Consider the following 13,638-nt stretch of genomic DNA (forward strand, 5'->3'; position numbering starts at 1 on the left):
TCCAGCCTCAAAAGCACACTGCTGAACATAGGCCTCCTCCCCTCGTTTCCAACCCCATCTATTCTGCGCCGCTCTCATCCAGTTTTTAGCCTTCTTAAAGCGTCAGTCCGTCTTGTAGGTGGTCGACCGATTTTCTTGTCTCCATTCCAATATCTTCTTTGTCCATCGCCCATCTGTCATTCTAGCTATGTGTCCTGACCATCTCCATTTTAGTCTGGCTATCTCTTTGATGACATTAGTCACCTTGGTTCTTCTCCTGATCTCTTCTGTTTTTTATTCTGTCTAGCAGAGTCATTCCTAAACATGGACCGTTCCATTCTTCTTTGTGTGACTCTCAGTTTGGTGGCCGAAACTTTTGTTAAGGTAAGTGTTTCTACTCCGTATGTCAAGACTGGGAGGACGCACTGATCAAATACCTTTCCCTTTGGGCATGTGGGCAGCTCACTTTTAAAAGTTTCTTTCAGTTTTCCATATGCTGCCCACCCAAAATCGATTCTTCTCTTCAGTACATGAGTCTGATTATGCCAGCCAATCATAATTTCATTTCCCAGATATTTATATCTTCTTCTTCTTAACGTGCCCTATCAAGTCCCCTTGACGTTGGCGATTAACATGGCGAAACTGTCTCTGTCTCGAGGTATTCTAAATAGTTGTTCTGCTTTCTTTATTCCTGTCCACTCTCGGATATTCTTCAACCAAGAGGCCTGCTTTCTATTTATATCTACGAGTTCTATTTCTTTCCCACCAACACTGATGTTCTGGTTGGGTACCCAATTTGTCATCATCTTTGTTTTAGAGATGTTTATATTTAAACCTATATTTTCTGTAGCCACAACGAGTTCCTGTACCATCTCTCTTGCCATATCTAGATCCTCAGCTATTATAACCTATTATGAAACGTAAGTTGTTTAGAGATTCTCCATCTATTTTTATTCCCTTTGTCATCCAACACAAATTCCTAAAAGCATGTTCTAGCACCGTATTAAAAAGTTTAGGTGACATTGGGTCTCCTTGTCTACTAACCACCCGTTCTATTTTTATGCGATTACTGTTAGTATTTAATTTGACAGTTGTTGTTACCTGCAGGTATATTCTGTATAATAATTTTGCGTACCTATAATCTAACCTGCATTCTTTAAGTGCCTGTAATATTTTGCTTAGCTCAACTGTGTCAAAGGCTTTGTGAAAATCGATAAATATTAGAACTAGAGGTTTATTGTATTCCACTACTTTCTATATTCTATTTCTATTATATATCAAGCATAATAAAATAACAAATAAAGGGTAATTTTCGTTTAAATTCCACTTACCATGCCTTTCCATTTGTATGTTCTTGCACATTTCAAGTAATTCTTCAGACGATTCAGTCTTTTCTTTCTCTATCTTCACAGCTTCCGCGGCCAGATCTTCCCTCCAGATTAGTAGGTAAGCTTCAGCAGGCCAACCAGGTGGAGGGTTCTCTCTACACTTCCACAAAGCGTCGTAGAGAAGATAATAAATCGAATAAGGTAGAGTTTCGATATAGCTGAATAAAAGACAAAGTTTTATTGTTAAAACATATCACTTCCCATATTTAAAATTGACGTAAATAGTAATATGCATTTCTTTCTCACCTAGTATTTATTTTCATGTCTACCATAAGCAATACTATTTTTTCCAAGGCAGTTGGTTCCCCAAAAGATTTTTCCATTGACATTTCCTCAGATGCATACGTTTTCGAGTCTGCGAACATATCGCACAACTAAAATAAAAAATTCTAATAAAAATGCGATCCCTCAATAGTACGGTATAACTAGACCCAAACCCAGACATCCAAAATGAAAGTTATCCTCCAACACCAAATTTTTCTATATGGTCCACATAATGTTCAGAAAAAAGTCACACCATTTTGAGCGTCGAGTTTGGGGAGAGAGGGGGAAGAAATCGGTAAATTCGTAGTTTTTTACGTTTTTCGTAAATATTTCTAAAACTGTACAATTTAGCATAAACAGCCTTCAATACGAAAATGTTATACATTAAATTTGAAATAAAAAAAGCCCTATGCAAAATCCTTCTAAAATGAACGGTTTCAAAGTTACTGAGGTAGTATAATATAATTGGTCCAAAAAAGGCCTAACCTAAACATCAAAAGTAAAAGTTTTCCTCCAACACCAAATTGTTCTATATGGTCCACATATTGTTCAGTAAACAGTAAAAAGTTACACCATTTTGAGCGTCCGGTTTGGGGGGGGGGAGATGGGGAGAAGTCAGTAAATTAGTAGTTTTTTTACGTTTTTCGTCAATATTTCTAAAACTATGCTTTACCGTAAACAATGTTCTATATAAAAATGTTCTACATAAAATTTCAAACAAAAAAGGTCCTATACATAATGGTTATAAAATCAAGCGTTCCAGAGTTACGGAGGGTGAAAACTGGAGGTATTCGATATTTTTTATATTTATCGGGCAATTTCCTACTGATTTTCTTTAACAGGATTGTATTTTATAAATCAAATTTGCTATTATTTATAAATCAATTTTATAAATCAAAATTGCCAAAAAAATATAAAAAGTATCGAAAACCTCCACTTTTCACCCTCCGTAACTCTGGAACCGTTGATTTTATAACAATTATGTATAGGACCTTTTTTGTTTTAAATTTTATGTAGAACATTTTTGTATGGAACATTGTTTACGCTAAAGTATAGTTTTAGAAATATTGACGAAAAACGTAAAAAAAAGAACGTGTGTGTACTTTGTACGCACGTAAGAAGTTATACTTCTATTATATAATTTCAACGAAATAAATATACTTAACAGTTACAATACAAAAAATTAACAATAATTACCAAAAATTAACCAAAACCAAAAATGCCAAATATTAAAAAAAAAAAGTATGAATCGTCCGGGATTTGAACCCGCAATCTCGCGATTTCTCGATCTCTGGTCCAATGCTCTACCAACCAGGCCATCAAGGCGCATGTTACTGACGTTTCAGATATACATAATTACACACACGGTGACAAGTGAAATATAAAAATAGATGTTTTATTATTTTACTCCCAAGGAAGACAATTCCAAAGACACAAAATTATAATAAATAATACATTTACTAAAAAACACTAATATATTATTTTAATGGCTTATTTGCGCTGATACATAATTTTAAAGATTAGCAACTAAAAGCCATGCTGTATGTGTGCGCATGCGCGCAGATTTATGAAAAATTTTACTCTCAATCGCGCCTAAAGAAGTATAACTTCAAAAACTACTAATTTACCGACTTCTCCCCCATCTCCCCCCTCCACAAAATTAAAAATGGTGTAACTTTTTACTGAACCATATGTGGACCATATAGAACAATTTGGTATAGGAGGAAAGCTTTTATTTTGGATGTCTGGGTTAGGCCTTTTTTTGGACCACACGTACTACCTCCGTAACTTTGGAACCGTTCATTTTAGAAGGATTATGCATAGGGCCTTTTTTATTTCAAATTTAATGTTGAACATTTTTGTATAGAAGATTGTTCATGCTAAACCGCACAGTTTTAGAAACATTGACGAAAAACGTAAAAAACTACGAATTTACCGATTTCTCCCCCCAAACCCGACGCTCATGGTGTGACTTTTTGTGAACATTATGTGGACCATATAGAATACTTTGGTGTAGGAGGATAACTTTCACTTTGGATGTCTGGGTTATGCCATCTTTTGGATCAATTCTATCATAGTACAAGGGGGAGTTGTTCAATTTTTCACATGCAAAAATAATCTTATATTTTTCATCCTCAATTTTAAACAAACTATTCCTTAATCCAACCCTTACTAATATCCTACTACTGGCTCCACTCCACTCAAAGGACAAGATTGGCTTACTTTGGCCATATTATGCGTAATAATAAATACCGACTTCTACAGTTGACTCTACAAGGTAAGATTGAGGGCAAGAGATGCCCTGGACGTAGACGTATATCTTGGCTGACCAATCTTAGGAAGTGGACTGGTCTAACGTTAACTGATATATTTCCAGCTGCTGTGAATAGAATAAGATGTCGCCAATATCTCTAGAAACTAGGCACCTTTAGAAGAAGACGATAATGTAATAGTGACTAGGCGAAAATTTTCCAATACTGTTGCGGATCAGATGCGATATGCCCTTCATTGCACAAAGAATTGTAAAACTAAACTAGTATCCTTTACTTTGGTGGAGAAAGACGACTTTGCAATCTTATGTTAGCTCTCTCAGCACTCTACAAAAAGTGGTGACTAGCTCGAATGATAAGCTATCTAAGAAAACCGGGCATCGCACCATAGAGAGGCAGAGTGAGAGAGAGAGAGACAATAGATAATAAATAAAAAATAACTAATTAAACCAAAATGTAATAACTGTCGCAGAAATTTAAAAATAGAGGTGGGAACGAATTTTTTTATCTGTTCCAAAATGTTAAAATTATTGAAGTAGAGCGGATTACCTCAACGTGAATAAGAAGTGCATAGAGCATTGAGCTTTATGCTCTTCAATTTAATCATGGATGAACATCAAAAGCGTCAACAAAGGAAGAGGATATAATATATGGGAAATAAAGAAGTAAAAATATTCTGTTACACAGACGACGCAATACTGATAGCCCAAGATGAAGATAGTCTACAAAGATTAGTCCACAGATCTAAATCCAAATCGGGTGCCGTTGTCAAAATACAAAATACTACTAACATAAACAAAAATGTTGTTGCTTAGTAAAAAAATTCTTCTAATAATTTATTTAATTTGACTCATTTATATCGTCGAATCGTTAATAAAAATCATTTTTTAATAATATTGTGGCTTATTTCCCATTATAAATAGTTAAAAAATTGTCTGGCTAATTGGTCCCTACCAAAGCCATAAAATTGATAAAAAAAGCTAGGGAGACCTGGACAAAGAAGTGAGAAATTAAGTACAGAAAGCAAATAGACTGGCAGGAGGCCTTACTAACGCTTTGGAGGAATAATGGAGGAAACCATATTAACACTGAGATGAAGTCAAGAATTTATAAAGACAGTGCAAGAACAATAGTGATATACACATGTTATGCATCAGAAATAAGACCCGATACAGCTACAACACAAAGACTATTGGAAACGGCAGATATGAGAGTACTGAGAAGAATTACAGGAAATACGCTGAGAGATCGAAAGAGGAGTGAAGATATTAGAAGGACATGTAACGTACGACGTACAAAATATAAACGAATGGACACTAAACAGAAAAAAAGAATGGAATAACCACATAAACAGAATGGGACAGACACGTGCGGTTAAAATAGCAAGAGATCAATCACCAATCGGTAGAAGAAGTATCGGACGACCTCGCAAAAGTTGGAGTGACAATCCTCCATAGAGGTATCAATCATTAGAATCTTCCATAAAGAAGAATAGTAAAATAACATAATACGTTAATAGTAACAAGATCTATCGTATACTAGTACTTGCCTGAATTATATCTGCTGATCTAGAATTGATCGTGTTTAAATATGCACACGGTTCAACAGATTTCCCTTCCATCTTTTCATAAATGTATTTAAAAATACTGAAAGGTGATTCTTTCGATGCAGGGTGGATATTCTTCATCTTATCTGGTGGTATTACAGATCTTTCGGCCAGAATGGCGTGATCCGGAAAGTCCATCCAATAATGTAAGTTGTAATCAGGTAGATTCAAGTCAACAGACAACTTGTTGAGAAAAGTCATTAAAGGTAACAGTTCCTCCGTCCTTAGAGTATTCAGCTTGAGGTCTTCATACACCAAGTGCAAAGTCTCCAAGACAATCTTCATATACGGAAATAACGGTCCTATCGGGTTAATACTCTCTCGACTTTTAGTTTCTTCTTTTACTTTAGACATAGGAATTTCGAGTTTAAGTGTGGTATTGAGGTTTCCAAAAATTTGTTTGTAGTCGGAGTTGCAGAGATAGCTCCAGTCTTCGTCGGTTCCTTCTGAATATTTTTGCTTTTTCCTCACGCTGGCTGGAGTTGTTGGGACTTCCTGGGAAGTTTCACTGTACTGTTCGTCCTCGTAGCCCAAAAGTTCTAAAACCAGGATATACTATGTAACAGACTTAAAATATAAGACATAATAAAATAAGCACAAAAATGTGGAAAAGCACTGAAAACTGTAGTGCGAGTATGTTGATCACAGTGGAATAAAAATGGGTACATTATTATTATGTATTCGAAGTGCCTTTTGGGCCTAAGGGAAGGGGAGTATGGTTTGAAAATATTGAAATTTTCGATTTTTTATTAGACTGATCAGAGCAAAATTACCGGAAATTCAGCCGTTCCCCTCCTCTTTTGTAAATTACTCCGCGATTCAAAAACATATTCCAATGTGCATCACTTTACGATTTGACAGACAAAAAAGAGATTGAAAATAAAAATTGTCAAAACTTTAAACGCGTGTTTCTCAAAACTAATTTTTTCCAATTGCGGTGGACAATGTAACTCAAAAACTACTTGACCTATCGACCTGAAATTTTGCATAGATTTTCTTTAGACATTTCGTGAGGTAACGCTGTCGAGATATTTTTTGTTTAACAAAAAAGAAATATGTTGATTTTGTCCCTTTTACGAAAAAATTCGTTGTTTTGACGTTTGAGTGATACCAAAAACTCAAAAATCGTTAAAACTAAAAAACTCTACAGCGTTACCTAGAGAAACTCATAAACTAATAAAAATTTTTGTTGCACATGATGCAACGACGAGTTCTGATGTCCACCGCAAAATCCATTTTTTTTTTGAGGTGTCTGCATAAATTTGCCACCGTTGGCATATTTTATTTTTCAATATTTTGCCTTGAATATTTTGTAATATTCTGTTAAAATTGTACTGAATATATTTATTTAATTAAAAAAAATTCTACCCAAAAATGTGCTTAAAATGTTGATTTTAAACCAACCCCCCCCTCTCAAATCTATAAAATAGGGTAAAGTTTTGTGTTTCACTTACCAAAAAGCAACGAAGTAAACATCGTCCATTCCTGTTCAAAAGTAATATTCTTAGATCCTATTACATTCTTCGTGGAATACCATCGACATAACAACACTGTTGCTAGATCCTTTTCCAAGTTGTGCCGTAAAGCACCTAGGCAACTTTCGATCAAAGAACTTGAAGCCATACTTGGCAGAGTAATTCTATAAAAAGTACCGTCGGAGTATTTCAAGGTTACTCTGTTTTCTATGGCATCTATAAGACCGCTTAGAACGACTTTTTGGTTATCTCCTACGAAAAATATATAAATAATAACTTTACTTTTTGGGAATAATATTTTATAGCGTGGGTGGTTCGATAAGTACTTAGTCTCTCCGGCCGATGGCGCCACTATTGCAAGAGAAATCTACTACAGTATAATAAATTCTTGTAGGCGGACTATATCAAAATCTCAGCCGAATCCACGGTTCTTAGACATTACTACGGTTGCCCAGATCGACTAACCAATGAACATTAAGGGTGCGATTACGTGACGAGTATACTGTCATTTGAATCGTAATATGATTTTTTTCGAATCCTGAGAAAACTAATAAGTATTTTAGAAAAATTTAAACGCAGAATGAAAGATTACGTTATTACCGACGGCCGAAAGTCCCTTAGAGTAAATAAAAAGTTTCTTTTGAATGAAAAATTTGCAGTTAAAAATCACACTTCTCTTTTATTTTCAGCCCTGTAACTTATTAAAATAAACATAGAAGTTTTCAGGGACTTTCGGCCCTCGGTAATAATGTAGTCTTTCATTCTGCGTTTAAATTTTTCAAAAATATTTGTTAGTTTTCTCAGGATTCGAAAAAAATGAATACATTTAAAACACATTGAGAATTTTGACGTGCGTCAAAATTTTCCATTTTGCTCCTTCCCCTTAATCGGTATTTATATGTCTTTGATGTATGGAAAATAGTCAAGGTAGTCAAGAAATAAAGATGTTTATTAGTGGATTATAATACCTAATTATGGAAAACTGTTCATATTTATCCATGCAATATTTACGGAAATTTAGGACTTCAACCTCCATTCTACACTGAAAATTTGTCGATGAATTTCCATTAATACTGGATTAACTATTGAATACATACTATCCTTAGAGGTCAGCTAGGATTATGTGAGTTAGAATTACTTGTATAATTTATTGTAAGAAGTTAAATAAATAATAGATACCTAATAAATTTGGCAACACTACAGCCTGTACCTGGCGTTCTAAAATATCATCAACATTATTATTACGTTAATACATAATGGGATTTTAGCGTTTTCTACCTTATAAATATATATTCTTATTTAAACTCCTACAATAGGTACGATGTGCAACTTTCATGAATAATTCAAAATAAGTTTTTACGGGAAACAACACCAAAATTACAAATACAAAAATATAAAGTAAACAAGGATATACCGGGTGGTTAATTGGAAAACGGGCCATAGGAAACTCAATGTAAAATTCTAAACTGTTGAATTCCTGCTTCCCTAATTATTTTATATCAAAAGACGTTAAAAACTATTTGTAGAGGATTGAAAACAATTTCGTCACTTAGATTACAACACCGCTCAAGTCGAAAATTAACGGTTTTAAGATTTTAATACCATTGGATAGATCTTCTCATTGCGCATCTAACCATTTGTCACATGATTTAGATTTCAGTCAATCAGATGCCGTAATTGAAAAAGTAGTGACACCGCGCAAGTCGTCAACACCTGTATCATGGTCAACACCGCACAAGTCGATCAGTGATTATTATGTTTGTACGTGAATTTTACAGCTGTAAAGTCTACTATCCAAGAAGTTTTTATAGAAGATTAAGAGGTAAGCTATATAATAAAAGTATTGTTTATTCATTTACGCGTATTAATATAGAAAGAAATGATAATAAAATAACTTAAGCGGTGTTTACTAACGGTATTTTTTTTAACTTAGGCGATGTTTCAAAAAGTAGTTTTTTTCGTCTCCTGTAAAGTTGGTAAAAATGACTTATGCGGTGTTGTTAGCTAAGGGACGATTTGCAATACAACTATTTTGTAAAAATGCTTAAAATCCTTTTTTCAGCAAAAAAATTAGGCCACACACAGTACAATAATGTGTCACAATGAAGTTATTATTTTCACATTTTTGAACTGTCAATATTTTTATTTTATGATTAAAAGCAATACAGTTGATAAGATACCCTCAGCTGCGGAGAAAGTATTAATAACAAAGATTTTTTATTCAGTCAGTGGTGTAAGCACTGTCAGTTAAATAGTAACGTGTGGCCTAACTTTTACACACATACCTACTGTGTGTGTGTTCACAAAGAGGGGATGGCATTAGATAAACTTTTTGCCACAGATATTTGAATACCTACTGTGGCAAATGTATTATATTTTTCAAAATTTTGGAATGCGTTTAAATCGTAAAACAAATTTAACTTTGGATTTTAATACAGATTTCAATTCTCTCCAAATATTCTCTCATGACTTTTGATGGTAAATAATTAGGGAAGCAGGAATTCAACAGTTTAGAATTTTACATTGAGTTTCCTATGGCCCGTTTTACGATTCACCACCCAGTATAAGATAAAATGTGTATTATTTGTCTTATTATTTAATAATAACACAAATACTACACTTAAATACACAATAACACACATTCAATGATCGAAACTCATTTAAAAATATGGGATTCTGTATTCTTGTGACGTGAAGTCAAAAATTGAAGTCTCCCCACCACCGTCGATCTGGGCAACCGTAGTATGTCTAAAGGATCGTTTAAACACAGCGATAAATCACACAACTTATCAAGGTCAATCGAGTTGTTGCAACTTATCATTGTGTGTAAACGGTGCATCGCACAACTTATCAAAGTTGGAGTTGGGTTGAAGGTGGTATCGCATTGAATCGCAGCGTCTAAACAGCGTTTCAACTTGTCATCACAACTAGTTGCTGTGACTTATCGTTGTGTTTAAACGACGCTTAAGAACCGTGAGCTGAATCAGACTCGTAGTTGTAGTTTTGTTTTGACCGCGCGTGGAAGCGAGCGGGCTGAAGGTGGGAAAAAATGAGAAGTCATAAACCATACAAATGAGAAAACTGGAATATCTAGGCCATATAATGAGAAGGGAAAAGTACTCTCTGCTAAGGCCCATAATCCAAGGAAACGGGTGCAGTTCAATACAATTGTTCAGAGCTGCATTCAACAAAGTTAAGATTGCTGTGATGGTAGCCAACCTCCGATAGGAGAAGGTACTGCAAGAATGAAGCGAGCGTGTCTGAGGATTTTAGAAAAATGAAAAGTAAGAATATCGGCCAGTGATTCGATTGTTTTCGGAAGGGAGACCATCCAGTAAAATCAAAGAGCGCTTGAATGCTGTGTACGGTGACTTTTCTCTTTCGATGGCGACCGACCATAATTGAAGACACAAGTGCATGAAGGGACTATGTGACATTTTCAAGTTATTGAGATAAATGAAGTCAAAGTTTTTATACTAGAACTTTTTTACTATAAAATCTAAGTAGACTAAATTTATAGGATAGGTATTCTAAAACTAATATATTTATTAACGATATTTAAAAAAAACATTTATTATATATTTTTTATATATAAAAAGTGTACAGTTGAGTCCGCGAGTCTTTACCCGTGCGTCATTAATACCTGGCGAGATAAAACACATACTTTTTATTTAGGATCATTCTCTTCCACGCATGACATTAATGACAAACCAGCTGCCGTCTGTTATTAAGTAAAAACACATGTTATTTTTATGAACGATTTAGACTCAGTGCATTGAAAAGAGATAGGTACAAAGAACGACGATTGGGGATGTCTTCACATATTTTAAGTACAATTTCTGACATTTTGGTTTGTTTACTTTTGTGGCTGTCAGTTTGTTGAATTTTTTGCTGTTATTTTGTCGAATTTTTGCATTTTGAAGTTTTTTATAGTATACAAACAGTTGTTTTCACAACTAATTTTATATTGGAGTTAGAAATTTTGTAATAAGTTTATGTTATTTTACGATAAATTTTGACAACGTACAAAGCTAACCTCATTGTTGACACAGTTGAATGCTTGTGTTTAAGCTTCCGCCAAAGTGAATAAAGTAACAAAAAAGAAAATATGTTATTGAATTCTTTTATAAATTGTTTATTTATTAATCAATGATAATAAAATAATTTATTAAGATACTTCAAATGTAGCTGTAATTATGCACCAAAATTTTAAAGCAAAACTTAAAATTGACATTATATTTATTTGATAACGTCAAATTTTATACTAAAACCAGTGATCGGAATAATATCCACTTGCGTTTAGTAAATTTCCGACTTATTTCGTATGCTTTAAATGATGACGCAAGGGTAAAGACTCGCGGACTCAACTGTACATAGATCCTTTATGCACTTAGATTTTAAAATTTACTATGTACATAGATCCTTTACGCTCTAGTAAGTTGGAAAATATTAATTTTAGAATGTGTTTGACTTGTTGGAAAGATTTCTAGGTTTGAACAACTTACTTTTAACAAAAGAAACATATTTTGAAAAAATTGTCACATAGACCCTTCATGCAGTTGTGTCTTCAATTGTTTTGTCGAGTTTCAACGTGATCTTACGCGGGTTTTTGATAAGTCACGCCCAGGTGCCCCGAAAACGGCTACCACGGAGGATAACGTGAAAAAATACACGATCACCTATTGGCACACCGTCGACTGAAATTTCGCAAGACAGTAGGAGTCTCAAAAGATCGCGTGACTCATATCCTGCATGAAATTTTGGGCATGAGAAAGGTGCCGCGTTTTCGCACTCAGATCAACAAGCGCCACCATGAGACCACTTCAGAGCAATGTCTGAGGCTGTTTAAGCGTAATATGAAAGAGTTTCTACGTTGGTTCAAAACAGTCGACAAAACTTGACTGTCCTATTGGCCGGAAAGGTCATGGCTATCGTTTTCTGGGATTCATAAAGCTATATCAGCTTCCTGAAAAAGGACAAAACGATCCCAGGGCTTTACTATGCTGCGTTATACTTGCCGACTTGCAAAAAAAAAATAGCCCCAATTGGGAAAGAAACAAGTGCTCTTCCACCGTGACAACGCACTGACTCATTATCGATTTTTCGTTTTTAATGCCAATATGTACAGATGGTTCCAAAAAAAAAACTGATACGACTCTTAAAGTGTATTTTGTAGAAAATTGAGCAGTGTATTTTGAAGGATAAATACTTATTATTTACATACTGTCACTGTCACTGCCAAATCTTAAAATTTGTCAGATAACTTATTCTGTTCAACCTCAAAAAATGGCTCCACATGCTGGCAAAGAACTAAAATCAAGAATTGTAACGAAATTAGAAGATGGTTGTCACTATCTGCCGTAGCGAATCATTTTAACGTAAGCAGAACAACCGTTTTTAATATTAATAAAAGATGGAGAGAACAAGAAACTCTCGAAAGAACGCAAGGTTTGGGAAGAGCACTCTGAAGAAGACAATTTCATAGTTCCTTTCACGCAGATGGACCAAAGACTACAAGCTGTTATCACTGCTGATGGAGATATTACAACATATTAATTTTATTTTTACATACCTAAATTTAGTATAAGTAGTTTTGGTCTTCGAGACCCTCGATTTCTTTCGAGAGTTTCTTGTTCTTTCCATTTTTTATTAATAGAAAATCTGTGGTTCTGCTTATGTTAAATTGTTTTTCTGCCTCTGATAGTGCCCAGTTATCTTTTAATTTGGTTACAATTCTTGCTTTAATATACACATTGTTGAGTTAAGTCGTTTGTTTTATTCCTCAATAATAATAAAAATGATAACAACAACCCTATTTTATGTAAAAACTGTCATTTATATACTCTAATATATGAGGCGCATAGTGCAAAAGTGGCCTAACTAAAAAAAATGATATTTGAGTTAATAACACCGAGCGTTAGTATTTTTATTAATCTATCGTGTGCAATAGTGGCCCACATCGATTTGATTAAAATGACGATAGAGGAATGGTGAAGGTCACTTTGGCGTATTACGATTTGTTGACAAACGGTTGTGCAGTAATAGCCCAACGTTCGTGCTTATCTATGTGTTTCAATTTCTCGTGTGCACTAGTGGCCTATCTTTTAACCTTAAAATTATTATTTGTTTTTTAACAGCTCGTGTATACTTTAATTGTTTAACTTTAGTTATTTGGAAGTTTCATTATGGATATTCCATCCACATCAGGTAAATATATTATCCAGATCATTTTCTTAAGTAGTAATATTATTAAAAGTAAAAGCAGACATTTTGGAATAAGGTGTTAAAAAGTATATTTTAATACACGGCTGAATTACTGTAACTTATCTCTTTCAGGCAAAAGCAATAATATCTTTGATGACAGTGATATCTCTAGTATTGATGATCCATTTGCAGATTCAGGTTCCAGCTACAATCCTTCTGATATAGAAGAATCGTCAAGTGAAAAAAGTACAGGTATTTTATTATTATTATAATCATTTGCGAGAAACTAATAAACTTTGTTTTAGCTGAAAATGAAAAGGTGCTGGTGGCTGATGAGAATTTACAAAGCAATTTTCAGTCTACCGATATTGCAAATCCTGGAGAAATTCCAAGAAGTAAGAAACGTGGTCCTCGGCGCAAATTTGCAGATAAAAGTCAATGGCAACGTAATA

At 34.2% G+C, this 13,638-nt stretch overlaps 1 protein-coding gene across 1 annotated transcript in view; it reads right to left on the bottom strand.

The window, feature by feature from the left end:
* Positions 1–13,638, bottom strand: part of LOC114333401 (anaphase-promoting complex subunit 1) — a 64,319-nt gene that overhangs the window by 20,831 nt on the left and 29,850 nt on the right. Inside the window, exons 10-13 of the mRNA XM_050654874.1 lie at positions 6,962–7,234; positions 5,451–6,046; positions 1,614–1,741; positions 1,311–1,525 (exon numbers count right to left, since the gene is read on the bottom strand). Coding sequence (XP_050510831.1) covers positions 1,311–1,525; positions 1,614–1,741; positions 5,451–6,046; positions 6,962–7,234 — 1,212 coding nt within the window. The remainder of the gene's footprint in view (positions 1–1,310; positions 1,526–1,613; positions 1,742–5,450; positions 6,047–6,961; positions 7,235–13,638) is intronic.

Source organism: Diabrotica virgifera, chromosome 6, assembly GCF_917563875.1.
Source record: "Diabrotica virgifera virgifera chromosome 6, PGI_DIABVI_V3a".
NCBI lineage: Eukaryota > Metazoa > Arthropoda > Insecta > Coleoptera > Chrysomelidae > Diabrotica > Diabrotica virgifera.